This window comes from Antechinus flavipes, chromosome 2 (assembly GCF_016432865.1).
Source record: "Antechinus flavipes isolate AdamAnt ecotype Samford, QLD, Australia chromosome 2, AdamAnt_v2, whole genome shotgun sequence".
Lineage (NCBI taxonomy): Eukaryota > Metazoa > Chordata > Mammalia > Dasyuromorphia > Dasyuridae > Antechinus > Antechinus flavipes.
The window spans coordinates 278008330-278029320 of NC_067399.1; the positions used below are offsets into that span (position 1 = coordinate 278008330).

A 20991-nucleotide genomic window follows, 5' to 3' on the forward strand; every position below is an offset into this window, starting at 1 on the left:
GGCAACACCTGTTCTGGGGCAGAGCCGCTTTGGCTCCCAGCTTTTTAAAGGTTTTCAATCCCACACTCTGTTCTCTCCTTAAAGAAACAGCACTCTCTGCTCATGGGATTTTAGTAGGAACGTAATTAGGGGATAATGAATACCTTGTAACGGGGAAAAGCTTGAATGACTGAAAATGGGGTGTCCTGAGAATAAGAGGTCTCTAGAACCTATGGGGTCATAGGGTTTAGATTAGAAGGAATCTTGGAGATTATCTAATCTCCTGCAAGATTTAAGTAATTTGGGATGGTGAGGAGCAAAGAAGAGCCTAGATCTTTTAACTCTAAATCCTACACTCTTCCATTATACTAGAAGCTGCACACCAAAGTCTATGCTTGTTTGGAATTATATAGGAAGGGAGAATTTGTAGTTCCCTCTATCCTTGGTACCTCAGAGAATGAGAGCCATTTTTGAAGGAAGAAAAGTTATGGGTGCATTGAGACAATTCAGCAAATAGAATTGTGAGGAGGAGCTCTTCCTGACCTTAGCAATGGTTAGAGAATTAGAGAATAGGCATCTATGAAGAACTGGTTAATTTTCAGGACTCTGGCACAGGAAAATATGCTTTCTGCTTCACTGACCATCTCTAACCAGTACTTTCTACTACTCAAATGGGCCTGAAAGCCATATCATTTTAATTTTCAAAAAGGTTTATGCATTAATTATGCTTTTTTAACATGCTTTTTAAAAATTACCGTGCTTTTTAAAAATAGCAATGGAGAGTCCTGTCTAGAACTTGTTGCTGTTCAGTTGTTAAAGTCAATTCTTTTGGTGTTTTCTCAGCAAAAATAAAGGAGTGGTTTTCCAGTTCCTTTTCCAGCTTATTTTATAGATAAGGAATTGAGGCAAACGGGATTAAGTGACTTGTCCAGAGTCACACAGCTAGTAAATGTCTAAGGTCAGATTTGAATTTAAGAAGATGCCTAAAGATATGAGTGAGATAGATGTACAGAGCCAGGAAATAATCAAACTCACAGGACCACCTGAAGACAATCTACTTTTTTTAAACTGCTTTTTCTTGTGACCACAAGCTTTGCACTCAGCTGAAACTCCACACATTACTATTTTTTCTATGGCAGGATATAAAGTGAGATTTTTTTTTCATATTAAGATGCAGTCTAGAGCTATTCATGTATGCTAGGGGGTATGATCACTCTATTACTAAAGGCCAGAAATCTGAACTAGAAAAAAAAATCAAGTAGATGGGAAGTGTACTTTCTCAGAAATCATGATTGGTTAAATACTTTCAGCTAATTGCTTTTCAGCTGTTTTGTTGGGATTTTTTGTTGTTTTGTTTTTTAAATACTAATAAATCACTTACTTTGACAATTTTGGGAAAGGGGCCAAACAATGAATTTCAGGGTTCTGGAAGTGATTTGCTAAGCTGCTTAGGCAAGTTTTTTTTTTTGTAGTCAATATGAAGAAGGTAGTGCTTCCTGTTGATGCTGGTGCTGTCGAAGCTTCCGGTACAGGCAGAAGCTTCAAAAAAAGAGAAGTTAACCGACTGTTGCTCTGTGGTATCTAAAAACAAATCCAGGTGTGTGATAGTTTCAGACTCAGATGGGCCTCCCCATCTTATCAAGACTTGGCTAATACCTTGCCCCCAGATTTCCTTCCTGTTATAATTTAACCAAGTTATTTTTGTCACAGCTGTGGATAGTCTCATCTGGGAAAGGAAAAAAAAAACAAGCAGGAGATATGTGGAGGACTTCCTTTGCCTATCTTGGAAATGTACACTTCTGTGAGTAAGAGCTATTTGGAGATAGTAATTTTCTTCAAAATAATATCTATTTGTCCAACTTTTGGATTGATTTCCCTGTGGGTAGATAATAAATCTGAAGCCTGTTGCATTCTGATTCTCAGAGGGAAAAGAAAAGGCGGCATCTCAAGATGACCAATAATCATGAAATACAGACACATCTTTTGATCTGGCCATAGAAAAGCCTGGTGAACATAGACAAATTAACTGCTCTGAGCCTAAGTTGCCTCATCTTTAAAAATGAGATTAAAAATATAAAGGAATTTACAAATTTTAAAGTAATACATAAATGCATGTTTGTATTATTGCCTAGCTCACAGAAGCATTGTGAAGATTAATTAAGATAACAAGAAGTTCTTTAAGGTTTGTAAAGCACTATACATATTATTTATTCTCACATCAACCTTGGGAGGTGGCTTTTAAAAAGCACGGTAATTTTTAAAAAGCATTAAAAAGCACAAGAAAGGTTAAGAAAGCTTAAGTAAATTAGCCAGATTCACAGAGGTAGTAAGTATCTGAGAAAGGTTTTGAACATGTATGTTCTGCTTCATTTAGTTTTCTGTTCATGAAGTAATAGTGTTACCTAAATCTTAAAGTATTTTATAGATCAGAACTTATCACTAAGGAGTAGTACAGTAACATTTATGTTAGACAAATAACATTGAGGTTATTTCATTATGCCTCAGGTTGAATTAAAAGCAGGATTGATACCATTAGTCAAAAACAGACATTTATTATACTTCATCAATTTATCTCTTTTAGGTCCTAAAAGATCTCTTTTTAAGTCTTCTGTGTCAATGTATGTTCATTCATTCAATACAGGATAGCCTGGCGTAGGAAAACTTGGATTTGAGTGCTGTGCTGACATGTATTTACTGTGTAATCCTAAGCATATCACTTCCCCTCTCTCAGATACCGCATCTGTAAAATGAAGGGATTGGATTCTGACTTTGAAAGTCCCTTCTGGGTCTAAATCTCTCATCCTAAATATAATTAATTAAAATTAAATTAATCAATGAATTAATATTATTCACCTACTAGGTGAAAAGCACTACATTAGGGATACAGAAAGTGAAACTGCATGTGCTCTCACTCTTCTTATGTTATTTCCTGGAAAGTAATAAAGCAAGTCATAATTGTTAACTCATAACAGAGAAATGTGATAAACTTGGTATATTTGTTTTTATTCATTCATTCAACAAATCTTTATAATCATAAGAGCTAGCAGTTATATAGTTAGGCATTTGACACAACATCCCATATAGGCATCAGGACAATCCTGGAACATAGGTGCCATTATTAAGCTCATTTTACAGGTAAAGAAACTTTACAGCTAAGGCTAAGAGGTTAAGTGATGGCTTTGGTGTTGCAGAACTAGTGTCTAGCATTAGCAAGTGCCATATAGTAGTTAACATTTATATAGTGTTTTACAATGTGTTAAGTGTCTTTGAGAGTCACAACTCCTCTGGGAGGTGGGTGCTACATTATTCTCATTTCTTCAATTCTTGCAATCACGTCTGACTCTTTGTGACCCTATTTAGGGTTTTCTTGATTAAAAAAAAAACAGGAATGGTTTGCCATCTCTTTCTGCTTTTTGACAGATGAGGAAACTGAGGCAAAGAGGGTTAAGTGACTTGCCCAAGGTCACACAGCTAGCAAGTATCTGGGATTTGAACTCAGGAAAATGAGTCTTCCTAATTGCAGGCCTGGCACTCTGCCCATTGCACCACATAGCCCAGTGTCTGTCCATGAATACACATAAATATATGCATACATGCTCTCTCCTTTTTTAGAATGGCTAGGGTTAGAGACTGTTATTTTTGTCTGTGTATGCTCAGAGTTTATCAGTGTTGGACTTGTTGTAGATGCTTAAGAAATGCTTAATTTACTGATAATGGATGGGTTGGAACTCAGGACTCTGTGACTACCCCTCATTCTTCCTCTCTCCTCATGTAGCATTCTAACCACTGGACCTGCTAGCTACCTCTATTCTGAGACATGTGCAATTCAATTTTGTTTATATTTAGTCTTCATAAGACATAGATTGTTGTGAAATAAGCTTTGTAAATCTTAATACAAACTGAAATGTGCCTTATTTTTATTACTTGATCATAACTAGGATATGAGAGGGAAAGAAGTGTGACAAAGAGCCGACAAAGCCTTAAATCACTATGGAAATGGGAGTTATTATCTAGTGGATATAGAGAAATAATGGGCAATGATTTGAGATAATAGATTGGAGTCTGATTGTGGAGGGCTAAGTGGAAGCATGAATAGACTTGTTTTGTTTTAATGGTACATGTCTAATTAAATGTAAATATAGACTTCCTTCCATCTTTGGACAGGTATTGTGAATGGATGAGTAAATACCAAACCTCTTTTTTCTTTTATCAAATTAAAGATTCTATTGTATAGTTATGAATCACAGACTGCTGGGGCACTAAGAGACCTTAAGAAATTAAGAGGCAAATATTTCATTTCACAGGTAAAGAAACTGAGGTCCAAGAGTAAAACAGCATGCCCAGGGTCACACGATAATAGCCAAACCAGTTTAGATAAAAACAGATATTTGGAAGATGATTTCAGTGGAATGTACTACTGCTAATTGCAATTCTAGGAAGGAGGTATTTTCAGCTCCATGTGAGAGAAGGAGCTTCTTTTCAGGTTTATATGTACAAAGTGGTTTATAGGTTGTCTCTGTCCCCTTTCCCCGCTTAGAAGATGCTTCTCTAGGGCAGAGGCCATGTTTCTGGATCTTTGTCTCCCAACTTGGGATGCTTATGAATGTTATTTAATTATATGTTAACAACATTAATTTTTAATATTAACATTAATAAAATTAATAAATATTATTTAATTATACCAGATAAGACATTGAAGAACTGTCTGTTACTCCTCTCTGAAATATTCTTATATTAGCTTAGAGGAGCTCAGAAATTATTAACTCCAACCTACAGATGATTAAGAATATCTTCCATAACATTACTAATCATGGGATGGCTAGCTTCTGCTTGAAATGCTAGATATATCAAGCATATCTAGGTTAATGAGTTAATTTTTTTTCACGAGCAGACTATGATTTCATTTATACATGGAATTTCTAGATGGGAAACTTCCTCTAACAAAAAATCTTTGGTCTAGAGAGTTTCTGGAAGCAGTGAGACATTGTGATTTACCCAACGTTACACAGCTAAACCAAAGTCTTCATGCTCCTGAGACTGGCTTGCTTCTTGGTGAGTTAATGGGTCTTGTAAAAATCTGTATTTCTACACTGGTTTTCAGGAGATATAATACTTTCTTCAAAAGGAATGATTGTCATGGTAAGAATTTCTCTGCTCTACAGCAGATTAATATGAAACAGGAATTTTTTTGGCAAGAAGCTTCTTTGAACTTCTCTAATTATATTGCATAAGCATTGTCTTAGTTCCCCTCTCCCACTCACATTCTTCTTTCATGGATTTGCCCTCAAAACTTGTCATTGTTACAGAGCTAATACCAAAAAAATGCAAGTGTATATACCTTTAAGTTCCCACAAAAGTCCTCTGAAATCATTGTACTTCTCTCCCAAACCTTTCGCTTTCTCTGTCAGTTTGGATTGGCCTTTTTTGGAAAACTATTGGCTGAACTCCATCTATCTAGACTTTCTTGTACTCTTTTTTTATTTTGGTTTCTTTCCCTCTCTTCCTACTTTTTTGGCCATCTTATTTTTAACCTGAAAAATAATAGCCATAAAATGTTTCCATGTAATCTTTTTACGATAGCCACCCATACATTACATGACTGAAAATCAAAGTAAAGCATGACAAAAATTAAAATGATAAAATCTTTTTCTATGGTCTAAACATTTCATTATATGTATATATAGTTGTTTATGTATCTTCTATGATGCATAAACTTCTAAGATAAAAGAGCAAAGTCTAAATTATAAAACCATAAGAAATTAGAATGAGAAGGGATCTTAGAGGTCAGATAATCAAAGTCCTTCACTATAGCTAAAGTTACATGATTTATTCGGCCACATAGTTAATTCTAAAGCTAGAATTGTTATTCTGTCTCCAACTACTCTATGGACTAAAATTCGGGTCTCTTAAACTATTGTTCAGGACTATTTCTACTACATTTAAACATATAAAATTTTTTCCATGACACAATAGCCAGAGCCTTATTTGTCAAAAAATAATGCTGTATCCCTTAGTATTTCTACACAAATTAGGAATCAATTTAGTCTTGAGTTTAGAATTCTTGAGGTTTTGAAAGAGTTAATACAGTATTAGATGTCTTAATTTATAACTTTAGGCATTGCAACAACAATCAACAACTATCTTGATATTCACAAATTCTGAAGTGGACTAATAGAAAATATTATCTCTATGAATTATTATCTCTAAGAATTGCACATGTTTAAACTAATATTGGATTAAACTAATAAACTAAACTTGCTGTTTAGGGAAGGGGATTTGTGGGGAGGGAGGAAAAAATTTGGAGCACAAGGTGTGCAGGGGTGTATGTTAAAAACAATCCTTGCATTTTTTTTGAAAAAAAAAAACAGCTATTATAAAAAAAATAAAAACAACAATAATATTATCTCCTAGTGATTTTGTTTGGGTTGCTAGGTAGTGCAGTGTGTATAGAATGCTGGGCTTGGAATCAAGAAGAACTCTTCCTGAGTTCAAACCCAGGCTCAAAGACTAGCTGTGTGATTTCGGGGAAATCATTTCACCCTGTATGTCTTAGTTTCTCATCTTCTAAAGTGAACTGGAAAAGGAAAGAACAAACCACTTCAGTATCTTTGCTGAAAAAACTTCAAATGGCAATATGAATCAGAAATGATTCAACAATAAAATGATTTTGTTAATCTTCCCTGTATAGTTGAACTTTGACCTTCATAACAGAAAATTTATCAGAATTTCAGTGCTGTACAGGAATTCAGAGATTAACTCCAACCTACAGATGATTAAGAATACCTTCTGTAACATTACTAATCATGCGATGGCTAGCTTCTGCTTGAAAACCTTCCATGAGGAAATCTTGCTGGCTTTTTAATCATTTTCCCTCTTCCTTAAATCTTTACAAACTATCATCTTTTAGCAATGTCTTTAGAAGTTTGTGTGAAATACAAGTAAAGCTTGTTCTATTTTCTTTTTTGAAAATTGGGATATTTGTCTTTGTATAGTATTGAAGTATCTCTTTAATTCTTTAAGATCACCAGCAGGATGATTTTAGAGAGGCTTGGAGAGATTTAACTAAGTGAAGTAAATAGAATCAAGAGAACATTATACAAAGGAACAGCAAGTTCTGATGGACATGGCTCTTTTCAATAGCAAGGTGATTCAGGTCAATTCTAGTGGTCTTGTGATTAAGAGAGCCATCTACACTCAGAGAGAAGACTGTGGTGACTGAATGTAGATTACAAGATAGAACTTTAATTTTTTTTGTTGTTTGCTTGCATTTTGTTCTCTTTCTCATTTTTTCCTTTTTTGATCTGATTTTTCTTGTGTAGCCTGATAATTGTAGAAATATATATATATGTATATATATGAATTGCACGTGTTTAACATATATTGGATTAGTTGCCATCTAGGAGAGGAAATGGGGAGAAAATGGGGGAAGTTTGGAACTCAAGATTTTGCAAGGGTGAATGTTGAAAACTATCTATGTATACATTTTGAAAATAAAAAGTTTTAATAAAAATTCTTTAAGATCTTTCAAAGGCCATGGGTGAAAATTCAGTAACATCTGCCAGTTGTTTAGTTGCCTAACAAGTAGTTTTTGGGAATCTGGTGACATATTTTGCCTATCAGTGACCTTACTTGTCTTGGGTTTCCACTCCTTGCTAACAATTTTTTGTTCTGTATTTTTCAGATCAAAAGCCATTCTACTTAGAAAATAGAACAAACAAAAGAATTGAGTAGTTCAGCCTTTTTCACTGTTATCCTCATCCACAGTTAGCCTTCAGAGCCTTCTATTCCTGCTTTGATTCTTAACTTGTCCCCAAAATGCCGTTTTTAAAGTTTTTTTGTTGTTGTTGCTCATAGCATTCATCACCAGCTTCAACTTATTCACAATTTAGTGTTATTCACGCAATTCTTAGAAGAACACACTACATAACTTAACATGGAAATGAATTTTGCATGACTGCACACATGTATAACATAGGATAAATTGCTTACCTTATCAATAATGTGGGGGAAAGGTAGGGAGGAATAGAGAATAGAGAAACTCAGTTTCTTCCCCTAATGCAATTGGGGTCATGCAGCTAGTAAGTGTCAAGTTTCTAAGGCTACATTTGAACTCAATTCTTCCTGACTCCAAGGCTAGTGCTCTATGCACTGTACCATCTAGACATCCCTGGAACTCAAAATTTGAAAGAAAAAAAAAGAATTTAAAAATTGTTTTTACATGTCATGGGGGAAAAAAATAAAATAATTTTTTAAAAGAAGACCAAGCTACTCTTTCATATTTTATCTTCAGTTACTTTCCTTTGCTTATTGTGTCTTATTTAAATGCCTATTTATAATATGAAGCTGTTGATGACTTCTTTAGGTAGTTCCCCATTTTTCCTGTTATTAGAACAATTTCTATTTATGTGTTTGAAACTTAATTTTTGAAAATTTATCATCCCTCTTGCGTCTACTTCCCCCACAAAGTACTAGGTCATTGGATCCTTGTTCAGCTTTCTTCTAAACTATGAAATTTCTGCTTCAGCAACCAACTTCTTGTTGGTTGGAGTTAGACCAAAAAGAACAGTTCTCTTGTTGCTTCTTCCACCTTTTGAAGGATGAATTCTCATTAAGGCAACTCACAAATCTCTCTGCCATTGTTAAAAGAGTATTCTCTTTTTAGTACCTTCATACAACTTCTCCTTAAATCTAAGTAGCTATTTAACCTGAGTTGTCATTTTCCTTGGTGATTTTGAAGAAACCTTTTTTAGTAGAGAATCATGGGATGTTTATTAGAGATGAAAGGAAATTTACAAGATTGTCCAATCTAATTCCCTTTACACATGAGAAAATAGGAACCCAGAGTGGTGAAGGAACTTGTCCAAGGTTATATAAAGAAGACCTATGTTCTAATCCTTCCTCATAGTAGTCGTAGAAATCTGTAGCCAGACCCCTTGATTTTTCTTGGTTTCAGTTCAGTCATCTGAAAAAACAGATAGTAATAGCATTTACCTCAGAGGATTGATGTGTGGATCAAATAGGGTAATATGTAAAATACTTTGCAAACATTAAAGCACTGTATATAGACCAGCTCTGAAAAGTGGTGTGGTGTGATAGTAGTAGGAGCAGCAGCAGCGGTAATGGTAGTAGTAAGTGGCACAGGGGATTCAAATCCAAGCCTTCTGTCATAGCACAGGCCCTTTATCCCACCCGAAGGACATCAGAAGCTAAGTCTGGATGGTCATCTATTGCTAAGACTGGGGCAGGGAGCCTTTAAGTTTGTATCATTTGGGGAGTTTTTTGTTTGTTTTTTGTAGCAGAAATAATCTACAGAGCTGGAGTTCTTAACCCGAGGTCTCTGAACTAGGTTAAAAAAAATAAACGCCAACCCTCATTTTGACAACTGTATCTCAATGTGACTGTCTTCCTTTGCAACCCTATATATTTTATGCATTTGCAAACATTATTCTGAAAAGGAGAAGCCTGCCAATGGAGCTCAGGACACCAAAAAGGGTAAGAAGACTGTTAAAACATACAGAGAAATCACACCCCAAAGTCTGCCCTAATAATCAAATTGACAGACGGGAGGTTTGGGGCTGGGGTTTAGAGGGGAATCGCGCCTAAGCGTTTGAGAAGGTATTTTTAACAATGCAGTGTTAAAAAAAAAAAAAAAAAAAAAAAAAAAAAAGTCCAGCTTCCCAGAATAGTTACATGAGGCATGGTAGTTTCCAAGCAAACGAAAATGAAAGTATTAGAAAACCCCTCTTCTAACCTGGAGCAGAGCTTTTTGCCCAGAGACCAGTGACGCGCTGCTCTCATTCTCCGTGTTTATTGGCAAAGCCACGCGCTATATAAAAAGGCGAAGGCGTACTCGCACTCTACCCTAGAAGACCAGAAAGAGAGCTGAGAGTCTCTGCCCTCGGTCATGGCGAACTTCTTGCTAATTGCCCTTTTGGGGCAATTGTGCTTCCTTCCCTACCTGGAGGCTATCACAAGTGAGTTCCAATCTCGTTTCCCCTTTTCCCAGCCCCACAGTGGGTTCCTGAGCCTGACAGTCGCCTGGATTTAGCCCATCTCCCCACCCCACTCCGTCCCACTCCGTCCCATTCCTCCTCAGCTGGACGGAAGAAGTCTTGCGGATTGGGGTCCAGGGCAGCGGGACCCTCCGGGGTATCCGGGAGCCAGAGCTGTCGGCTTCCCTTCCGGGCAGGGCGAGCTTAGCTCCAGCTGGGAGCCACTGAGGACGTGAGTGGAGGTAGAGAGAGTCTCAGGAGAGTGATGGGTAGGGAAAGGGGAAGGGCGCAATGGGGACTGGGGGTTTCGGGATCCTAGTCAGCCCAGGGAAGGAGGGTGCGCAAGGTGCTTCTTTCCTTTAACTTCTCCGGATCAGTGGCTTTTTTCCGGGGTTGTGGAGATTTTGGTTATCTTTAATGCCCGGGTGAGGTAGCCCTGGCAGGCATGTAAGTGCAGTTGTGGAGGGGTGGCAGTCTTTCAGTCGACGGGGAGAAGGAGTTGGGGAGAGACGGGCGGTCCAGAGGTGTGATGGAAAGCACTTCGAAAGCAAACTCGCCAGAACTTGTCTTCTGCTTCAAGACAGGATCTCGATCGCGCGGTCTCTCTGCTTCCTCCTCGAATCTAGAGCAGCTGCTAACCTTCCGTACCTTAAGATCTAAACTGTCCCACATCTATGTGTAGGTGTGTGGTCTCTCTGTCTCTCTCTCTCTGTCTTTCTCTCTCTCTCTCTCTCTCTCTTTCACACACACATCATGTTCACTCAAGCCCACTTGATGCCATCCTCCTGTCCTCTTCAGAAAGTGTCCCCTTTTTAGTCTGTTTTTAGCCTTTATTTCTCTTATCTGTTGCCTATAAACACACAGGTGTTTTCCCACACCTTAAAAAACAACCCCGCGCAGATCTTCCCATCCTCCCCTTTATTTCTCAACAAAACTTATAGGAAAAGCTTTACTTTTCCTATAGCCAACTCCACTTCTTCCCCCTCTCTCCTGACATCTAGTTTCCAATACTAATGCCTTTTCTCAATCTCACTGGCTTCTCTGTAACATTTGACCTCCTGGGTACTTTCTCCTTTGTTGCTATTCTCTTGGTTCTTCTCGGTCTTCTTTGTTGACTCATAGTTCCTCTCAGGATCATTAGCTGGGTGTACTTCAAGGCTGGGTGCTGGGTTCTCTCCTTATTCTCTTTATGCTTTCTCATTTGGGGAGACCATCAACTCTCATGAGTTTAGATTACCCTTTCAGAACAAACGATCCCAGATTATCCAGCCCTAGTCTCTGTCAGAAGCTCCAGTCCCTCATCACCAACTGCCAGCTGAGTATTTCCACCTGGATGTCCCTTAGACATCTCAAATTCACCTTGTCAAAAACTATGCATTATCATCTCTCCATAATGCTGTCCTCTTTTCCAAATTGCCCTTTTATATTATCCTTCTAGTCACCCATGTTTTAATTGTTGTTGTCAACCCAGACTCTTCTTTCTCACTCAGCTTTCATGTTAAATCATTTGTCAAATTTTATCACTTCTATCTCCATAAAATCTCTGGAATAGGTCCCAGCCTCCGCACCCACATAGCCACCATTCTGATTTGGGAACTTTTCACCTCTCTTTTGGTTGCTGCATTAGCCTCTCCCCATTGAAATCCTTCCTCACCACCGCCCTTAAAGGGATTTTCCTAAAGTCTGATCATATGACATCCTCCCCCTCTCTTCCTGCTCAGTAAACTCCAAAGGCTCCAAATTGCCTCTGGAATTTAAAAAGTAAAAATAAAATAATAATGAAAAACATTCTGGAAGACATGGCATCTGACTTGGGTCTTGGAATGGATGATAGTAGTGAAGAAGTAAAGATTATCCTTGTGTAAATTTAGCATGAAAGAGCAAGATTTCACTTGTGACTGGTGTGTTGGTTCACCTCCTGCTCTTCAGAAATTGGAAAGTAGGAGCCTCTAAACTTCAGCTTAGCTGCCTTTTTCCCCAAAGATTCTTTCTGAGGAGGTTCACCATTTGTCAAGTTCATCAATAGGACCAGAAGGAGAAAACATGTTTGCTCTTTTCAAATGATCACTTGCTTTTCTCCCACATTTCTCCAGTTTATCCACCATATTGAGCTGGCTTTGTGATAAAGCATATAGAAATCAGGGGAAAGTTTTACAATCATGGGCTGAAAATTGATAAACAGAAGTGTTGGTAGAAATATGTTGTGGAATAAATAACTTAGCAGGAATTAAATTGATGCCATAATATTTTACTTATTAACTTAGAAATGGGAGTTGGCTGGGCTTTGCTACCTTCTGCTGAATTCTGATGTTTCATTTTCAATCTTTTTGTCCTTGTTCTTTTATTTACATTGCTGTAATTTTATTTATTGTTTTATTGGTTCTACTGGTTTCATTTTTCATCAGTTCATGTCTTTTCAAGCCTCTCTGTCTATATTTATCATATCCATCATTTCTTTCAGCACAGTAATATTACCAATTACATTCAATTACCACAATTCGCTTAGCCATTCTCCTTTGAATGGGTGCCTCTTATGACTCCAGTTGTTTTTCAAGCTTTCTGAACCCCACTCAATTGAGGAGAAATTAAAAACTAAAATCCTGTCTGTGATGGAACAGCTCCTGAAGCTACCTCCATTTTTTGTTAGCGAGAGAAAATGATAAATATCAGTATCTTAGTGGAAGTCTATGGGAGGTCTCTGTTATTGGATAGAAAGGTTTAAGAGTTGCTTTTCTTGGATTTGTGGAGGAATTTTCCATATTGGGGAATTCCTGGGATCTATTAATTCACAGTTCTCCTTAAAAAGGAAGAAAAAGAGTTAGATCAGAATCAAAATAATGTAGAACTTTTTAAAATTAGGAAACAAATTTGCCCCTTAGTCAAGCAACTTTTTTCCTCTTCATTTTAAACATTTTAAAGTAAACATTTAAAACTATTTATCTGGACTAGTCAAAACATAGTCTACTCCCTGAAAATAAAATTTCTTTGAAAGAAGAAACATATATAGAGAGCCATTCACTGAAAGTACATCATCAAGATAGATGTGACATATATATATATAAAGAATGCTGTAAAAATTACTTTCAGTTCAATTAAAAACAAAAGTTTGATTCATTTTATCATAATGTTTTATAATAATACTTATTAACTGATACTGTATTCTCTTATATTACTCCTGTATAGATTGGCTAATGTCTTTTTAAAATCAAGGTACCTACAGTTTGCAAATTAACTGGCAAAACAAGAAATAACATTCAGGAATTCATGCCACATTCTTAAATTAAGCAGTCAAAATGATTTTTTAATGTGATATTTTGGCTGGAATGTAATTATTTACTTAATTTTGTTTTGAGGGTCACTGTTAAGAAAAAAAAACCCAGATAATTCCTTTCTTTCTCTACCTGTATCCTAAATATTTAGAAAAAACTTTTCACTTTAGGACCCAAATTGAAATTGTTTAAGCATTATATTCTCTTAGCTTTAGCCTAAACTGGCTAAAGCTGGATCAGATAGTTTTTCTTTCTTTTTGTTTGTTTCTATAATAATTAAGATGTTTATATTTATGAATTTATATTTTGCAAATATAAATAAATGATTCATTTTCTCATAGAATTTTCATTTATATAGCTCCTTAGAACCAATAAACAAGGATTCAGCAGTATCAAGTACTTGTTTATTTTCACATTTTTTTATTATTTCCACTTTAGAGATGAGGACATTGAACCTCATGTCAAATAATTTGTCCATGGTCACATAATGAATGTGACCAAGTACCCAGAGCTCTTTCCATTATACCACATTGCTTCAGAAAAACCAGGCACATTGTAGATGCTAAATAGATTTTTAAAAATTGATTTACATACATAGATGCTATATTTTAAAAAAAGGTAACGGCAGGATTGAGGTAGGGGAAAGCAGTAACAGTGGAACAGGTAGGGAAAGGTCTTAATTTTTAAGAGATGGTCATTAACATGAAATAGCCACTGTGGCTAATTTGCCAGTAGTATTAATTCTAGGACATGAACAATATAGAGATGAGACTTACTGGAACAGAGTGGGAGTGGAGCAGAATTTGGAAAATTCTTAAAGGACATGAAGAGTCCAAAATCATACAGAGGCTAAGGTAGATGTGTGGTTGGCACTAATTAGATTTAAAAGATCACCCTAAAAAATCTACTACTTCTCCTTCCTCATCCCCTTAGAATGTGAACTTCTTGAGGTCATACAGGACTTTTGTTTTGCTTTTCTCTGTATTCCCAGAGCTTAGCACAGTGCCTGTCATGTAATAAGTACTTAATGATTGCGTGCAATAAATGTAGAATTATTCCCCAAACAGGGTTTACTGGGGTATATATAGCTAAAGGAAAGAAGAAAGAAGCATTTTGTTAAGCACTTGCCTTGTGTGGGGAGACTTGCAAGTGAACTGGATTTAAGTTAGGGAGGGCCGGGCAGTCACCAGCTCTCCTGCTGAGCCATCTGGGTCCAGTTAGATCAAGACCACTGGAGATGACCCTGGCTGCAGTGGAGGCCATGGCCTTTTTAAGGTCTTTCCCAGGTCTCATAACTGTGCTAAGTACTTTATAGTCAGTATCTCATTGGATCCTCACAATTACCTTGGAAGCTGGGCACTATGGTTATCATCCATTGAACAGATGAGCAAATGTGGTCATGCGGAGGTGGTGACTTGTGCAGAATCCCACAGCTAGCAAATGTTGTGAGGCCACATTTAAACTCAGGTCTTCTATTGTCTTATTTCTTGCATCACCAACACTACTCCATTTTCAGTCTTCAAAGAACCTTTTAATTCCTTTGCTGTCTCTGGTCCTACTCCAACTTGGCTGTATCCTCTGTGCCTGTTCTCCCTCCTTGCATCCTTTCTTCTTGGAGGCCCTGCTTTTAACCCCAAAGCTCTGACCTCACCTTGGTTCTTATATGGACATGTCAGGGTCTGATTTAAAACTAAAATACAGTTGATTCTTAAGGCAGTCCTCTATGTGCAAAAAAGACTTGCTCATTATCACCCATGTACAATTTAAGGAAACTAGGAAAGGGAAAAGGGAAAGAATATGTAGGAGAGATGGAAAGAACTCAAAAGTGCTTGTAATCTCAGAAAAATAAGGGGTGCCTATTTTGTAGTGAGTCTGGGACATGAGAAGTCCTGACTGGAAGCAGCAAGTAATGATAGATGGAATGGGAAGCTATAAGTCAAACAGCTCAAACCAACCTCTGGGGCCTAAAGGAGAAAAGAAAAGATTGCCTAAGTGGCTAGCAGATCAAGGATTAAAACCTTTGGGGTACTTAAATTATGGTGTTACACTAAGAAAGGGAAACTAAGTGGCTCAGAACACATTAAGTCTAGAAATCAGCAAAACAATAAATCCCTGATTTATATAGTTAGCTGATTTCTAAGGTGTCGGTGCTCACACTGAAAATTTGACTATCAGCTCTCACAAGAGCAAGAGCTGACTTGAGGATATACCTGTCTCTATCTAAAAGACCTAAAAGTGTTTACCTCCCCATACTAGAGGTGAGGGTATTAGAAGAATGACCAAAGCCTTTATTGTTTGGGACTTAAGATCAATCATAGCAAGTCAAATAATCTATTTTTTGTTTTCCTTTCTCACGTTCCTCAGGTTCTCCCAAAGTTCAGGTTTATTCCCGTCACCCATTGGACAGTGACAAGACCAACTACATGAATTGTTTTGTGTCAGGATTTCACCCACCACAGATTAGCATTGAGCTTCTAAAGGATGGTCAAAAAATTGAAAATGTAGAGCAGTCCGATCTGTCCTTCAGCAACGATTGGACTTTCTATCAGCTTGTCTCTACACCTTTTGAGGGAAGCTCAAAAAGTGAATATATTTGCAGAGTGGCCCATTCAACCCTCAAAGAACCTAAAATAACTAAATGGGGTAAGTTCTAATTTTAGGTCTCATTTTCTCTGAATAGAATCATACCAGAAAACTTCATCAAATTCAAAGAATTATTAAAACCCTGAATGGTGACATCACGTGGTTTTTTTATATGTGTGTGTGTGTGTGTGTGTGTGTGTGATCCTGGCTGAGCTGCTCTAATGCCTGCCCCAAAGCATATTGGTTTTGTGAGTTGGCCAGTGGAGGAAAGATGAACAAGAACAAAGGGCAGCAGCACTTACAAATCTTAAGAACTATAGTTCAAAAAAAAAAAAAAAGAACTATAGTTCAGGGTAAATTAGTTTTCCCAGAGGGTAGAGCACTGGCTCTCAGGTCAGGAGGACTTGAGTTCAAATCAAGTCACCATATCCTTCAACCCCCCCCAAAAAAAAACCAGCATCTATGTTGCATATTACATTTTTAGTTTAAATTAAAAATTCTTACTTGCTGCTACCCTTTTATTTTATTTATAGGCCTGTGTTCCTTTGAAGTACAACTTCAATAGCTATTTTTTATTCTTTTAGGGGAATAGTTTTGAAGCGATTTTGCCATATTTTTAGATATGGTAGAAAATATATACATATGTAGGCTTCCTTGAATGAATGAAAAAGCTATTGCTACAATTTGACAATTTCACTGACAGCACAGCCTATCAGAGAAGTTTGTGTCTTTCCCAGATCCCAGATCATTGATATTCCTGTATATAAGATGATTTATCTGATTTAGCTTACAAAAAGTCTGCTTCTGCATTATTTCCCACATCTTCCATTCTTATCCCCAAGTGAAAAGATATAGCATCCTCTCTGAGCTACCTCCAAATGGAGTAGCATTGTTCTCTCAGTATTGCCTATGTTTGTCTTTGATTTCTTCAAATTAAAGCTTAATGGATTTTCTCATTTCTTTTACAGATCCAGAACAGAACTAATCTACATTATGAAGAGTTGATGAGTTTGAATATTTTAAGGTTTGTTTTTTCCCCTCTCATTTCAGTCTTTTTTTTTTTTTCCATGCAAGTTCACAGACTTCCCTGAAATCCATCCATAGACCTGAGGTTAAAAACCCATTATGAGAAGATAGTGGTTGAACTGAATTTTTAAGAGAAGGCCTCCTCCATGAGGTGAAGGGAGAGAATGTACACAAGCATGTGGGACAGCCAATGAAGAGGCACAGAGGTGGAAGTCAGTTAAGTGTATATTTCTCATTAGGATCCCAGGCTAGTTAAGAGTCAAATGATAACCCTGTAATCAATCACTTTATCCAGATAGTGACCTTATATGAGGTAGCAGCTAGGTGGCACAGTGGATATTGTGCTGGGCCTGGAATTAGAAAATATCGCTAGTTTTGTGATACTAGGCAGGTCAGTTTAACCTTTGTCTGCCTCAGTTTCCTCATCTGTAAGATAGAGATAACTGCACCTTCTTCTCTGAGTTTGAGGACCAAATGAGAAATTAATTTGTAAATGATTTTACAAATGCTAATTGCTAACTATCTTTATCATTAAATGCCAATTACTGCTCTGATGAGCTGGCTTTTTTAACCAACTTGAAATAGAAGCTAAGGTTAAGCAACTCTAGAGTAAGGACCAACAAGCCACCCAATTTGTAGTTCATAGGACTTGTCTGTTTGACTCCACTAGCTTCCTGTTGATTCTGGGATACAAGAGAAATATCTGTTCAGCTTTTAAAATTCTTAAAACCCCAGCATGCTCGTCATTCTAGCTAAACTGACCTTCTTTTCCATAATAGTTTTTATTATTCCAAATACATGCAAAGAGTTTTCAGCATTCACCTTTGCAAAACTTAGTTCCAAATTTCTCTGTCTTTCATCCCTACCTCCTCGCAAGAGCAAGCAATCCAATATAGGTTAAACATATGCAAGTCTTCTAAACGTAAAAATTGGCCTTCTTTTCTGCTCTTTCCTCCCATCTCCCACCTCTTTGCCTTCAGTACTAGCTGTCCCACTTGCCTGGAAAACATTCCCTCCTTACTTCTACCAGGAGGCTCTCTTCAAGATGCAGCTTCAATCATTCCAGCCTTTGAACTTTGGATGGGAAAAAAAATACATCTTTATTTAATTTTCCTTTGAAATCTTTGTTTTATGCATTTAAAAACTTTATTTTTAGAAGGTATCTGTAGATGTCATTAAACTGCCAAAGGGGTCCAGGACACAAAAAAAAGATTAAAAACTTTTCCTCCATGAAGCCTTTCCTGATCCCTCATCTGTTAGTATTGTCCTTTCCAACCTTCCTTGTATTTTATTATTTTGCATTTATTCACTTTGTATTTGTGTCACACATACATATATGTATATGTATGTGCATTGTCAATAGAAGACACTTTCAATTTGAACAAGTTAAGAATATTTTTTTTACCAAGAAAAATTAAAATCCTGCTCATTTAACTTTTACACAGGATCGGTTACTTTTCATGACATATTAATACTATAATTTTCAGGGATGGTTGTCTTTCTTTTGGTTTTCTAGAAATTTTTGGTTCATTTTTTTGTTTCTGCAAAGAAACTCGAGTGCAGAGATGTTTGACCAATTTTTTGATTACCTTAAATCAATGAACTCTGTCCTCTAATGAAGTATTCTAGAGAATCATAATGGGTAAAAGAAAAAAAAGGAGGTACTATTTTTATGTGTATATATATACATATTATATATATATATACACATGTAGCACCATATAAAGTGAATACATATATTTGTGTGTGTGAGTATGTGTGTTTTATTTGCATATAGATATGCTTATCTCCTTAAGTATAAACTCTTTAGACAGTTGTGCTTTGCAGTTGTATCCCTAGTATCTCTGGGCACTTAAAGCACCCAGTATATAGTAGGTACTTAATAAATGCTTGTTTGATGGAATAATTTATTTTTTTCTTCTTCCTTAGGCTTCAAGAAATCTAGTCTAACCTGAGAGGATTTAAAATCTACCAGAACTTTCATGATTTTACATTTAATTGTGATTCAGCTTTAACTATCTTTTAAATAGCTAAATGTAATTGGTAAATGCTAACACAGTTGGTCATTTTTCTTAGTTTCACTTTCTTTGCATATTTGCAGATAGATATGTTTATCTCCTTGAGTATATGCCTTTGTTATTCAATATCTAGACTAGATTTTGTAAGAAATATATAGCTTTGAGGGATGAAATGAATTTTGAAAATTCAATATTTGTTCCTTTTGTCAATTCTGTTATTGTTACTTATTTCTTCACAAAGAATGGCTAATTGCTTATATTATATTCAATAAACCTCTGAAACTGGCTGATAAACTTATCAGTGCTCATAATTTCAATTTCTGCACTGCTTCTGTTTAGAATTTTATCGGATAATTTGAATATAATTGCTGATTTGAATTGCCTGGGAGAATTTCCTGTACTGATGGAACCACATTTTTTAAAATAGTATTTTGGGCTTTTTTTTTTCACTTACATGTAAAGATAGTTTTCAACATTCATTTAAACATTTATTTAATATTTTTCCCAGTTTCATGTAAAACAATTTTAAAACATTTGTTTATAAAATCTTGATTTCCAGATTCTAGAAATCATAGATCCCCATCCACCCAAAAAAGCCCTCAAATCCCCAAGTAAAATAAAGTTTTTCAAAAAAGCATGCTTCAATCTATATTTAGACACAAGCAGTTCTTTCTTTGGGTATGGATAGCATTTTTCATCATAAGTCCTTCAAAGTAATTTTGGATCACAGTATTAATGAGGATAGCAAAGTCATTCACATCTGATCATCCCATAAACATTGCTACTACTTTGTAAATAGTATATTTCACTTTGTATGAGCTTATGAAGACTTTCCATGTTTTTCTGAGAGCATCCTGCTCATCATTTCCTATAGAATAGTATTCCATCATAACCACACACTACAATTTATTCAACCATTCCCCAATTGAAAATTGAAAAATCTTTACCTAAGAACTGCTATAAATATTTTTGTACACATAGATCCTTTTTCCTTTTTTTTTAAAGTTGCTTTTGGGATACATGCTTAGTAGTGGGTATTGTTAGGTCAAAGGTATATAATTTTTTAGCCCTTTGAACATAATTCCAAACTGCTCTACAGAATAGCTGAACCATCAACATTCATTTTTTATTGAGTTCCAAATTCCAAATTTTTCTCCCTCCCTCTTTCCCTTCTACCTCCCCAAGAGAACAAGCAATCTAATATCGATTATATATGTATAATCATGTTAAACATATGAAATTATATATGTCAAGAAAAAAAATTTTAGGTGGTCTTTATTCACACATTCAAAAGCTGACAAAGAATGGTTACATAAAAAACTACAGGTAGGAAGTCAACAAACATTTCCTCAAACAATAAACCAGCCCCAAGACACATTGTTTTAAAGATGATTACATTAGGAAATACTCTTGGATAAAGAACATAAGCCTACCTCAAGCAGCTTACGCTTTATTGGGGGAGGCAGAACAAATATATTTATAAAATCAAGATTCAGGACTGGCAGTATGGTATAGCAGATAGAAGAGCTGACTGGGAGTCAGAAGACTTGGTTAAGACCTGCCTGACACACAGTGACTAGATAATTAATTCCCTTTTTCAGACTCCAAGCAATATTCCAAGACATAGTTTCAGAATAACCATTTATCTTCATTGATGGAGGGAATATTTATTTCAATGCAGGGAATTCCCTACACTACTGAAATCATAAGTATAGATATCCCTTTTTTCCTGCCAAAAAGAATAATGTGTTCATATCAACATTTGCCAAAACTACCAAGACTAAGTTTTGATATTTAGTAGATATTCTTGGCTAGTTTACTTAAACAATAAAATTGAAAGTTTCCTTGCTAGGCAGTACAAATCCAACAAATCCTTCAGGAGCACAGCCTCCTGTTCCTAATTTGCTGAATAAAGCCACAGTGTTAGATGAATTAGAACTTTATCTTCTTGTGTCTTCTCTGGACCAAAAAATCTGTGAAGGAGAAAAATAGGGTACTATGTTGAAAAACTGCAACTCAATACCATTTAGCTGGTCTCCTGCCTTTTGTGTTATGGTTTTGAGGAAAATGGGGATCAGCCAGGCTTCTCAACCACTTTCTCCTACCTTGGAGCAGTAGGGGATG

General features: G+C 36.2%; 1 protein-coding gene across 1 annotated transcript; it reads left to right on the forward strand.

The window, feature by feature from the left end:
- Positions 1–9816: 9816 nt before the first annotated feature.
- On the forward strand, positions 9817–19165 carry B2M (beta-2-microglobulin). The gene is made up of 4 exons (XM_051977255.1): positions 9817–9953; positions 15605–15883; positions 16792–16847; positions 18779–19165. The coding sequence occupies exons 1-3, from the start codon at positions 9884–9886 to the stop codon at positions 16806–16808; spliced, it is 366 nt and encodes a 121-aa protein (XP_051833215.1). The 5' UTR covers positions 9817–9883; the 3' UTR covers positions 16809–16847; positions 18779–19165.
- The last annotated feature ends 1826 nt before the right edge of the window (positions 19166–20991 follow it).

Excerpts from the sequence above, each read along its gene's own strand:
- B2M (XM_051977255.1), top strand. The coding sequence starts at position 9,884 with ATGGCGAACTTCTTGCTAATTGCCCTTTTGGGGCAATTGTGCTTCCTT. Across the intron at positions 9,954-15,604 it reads CTACCTGGAGGCTATCACAA|GTTCTCCCAAAGTTCAGGTT; the intron begins GTGAGTTCCAAT and ends CACGTTCCTCAG.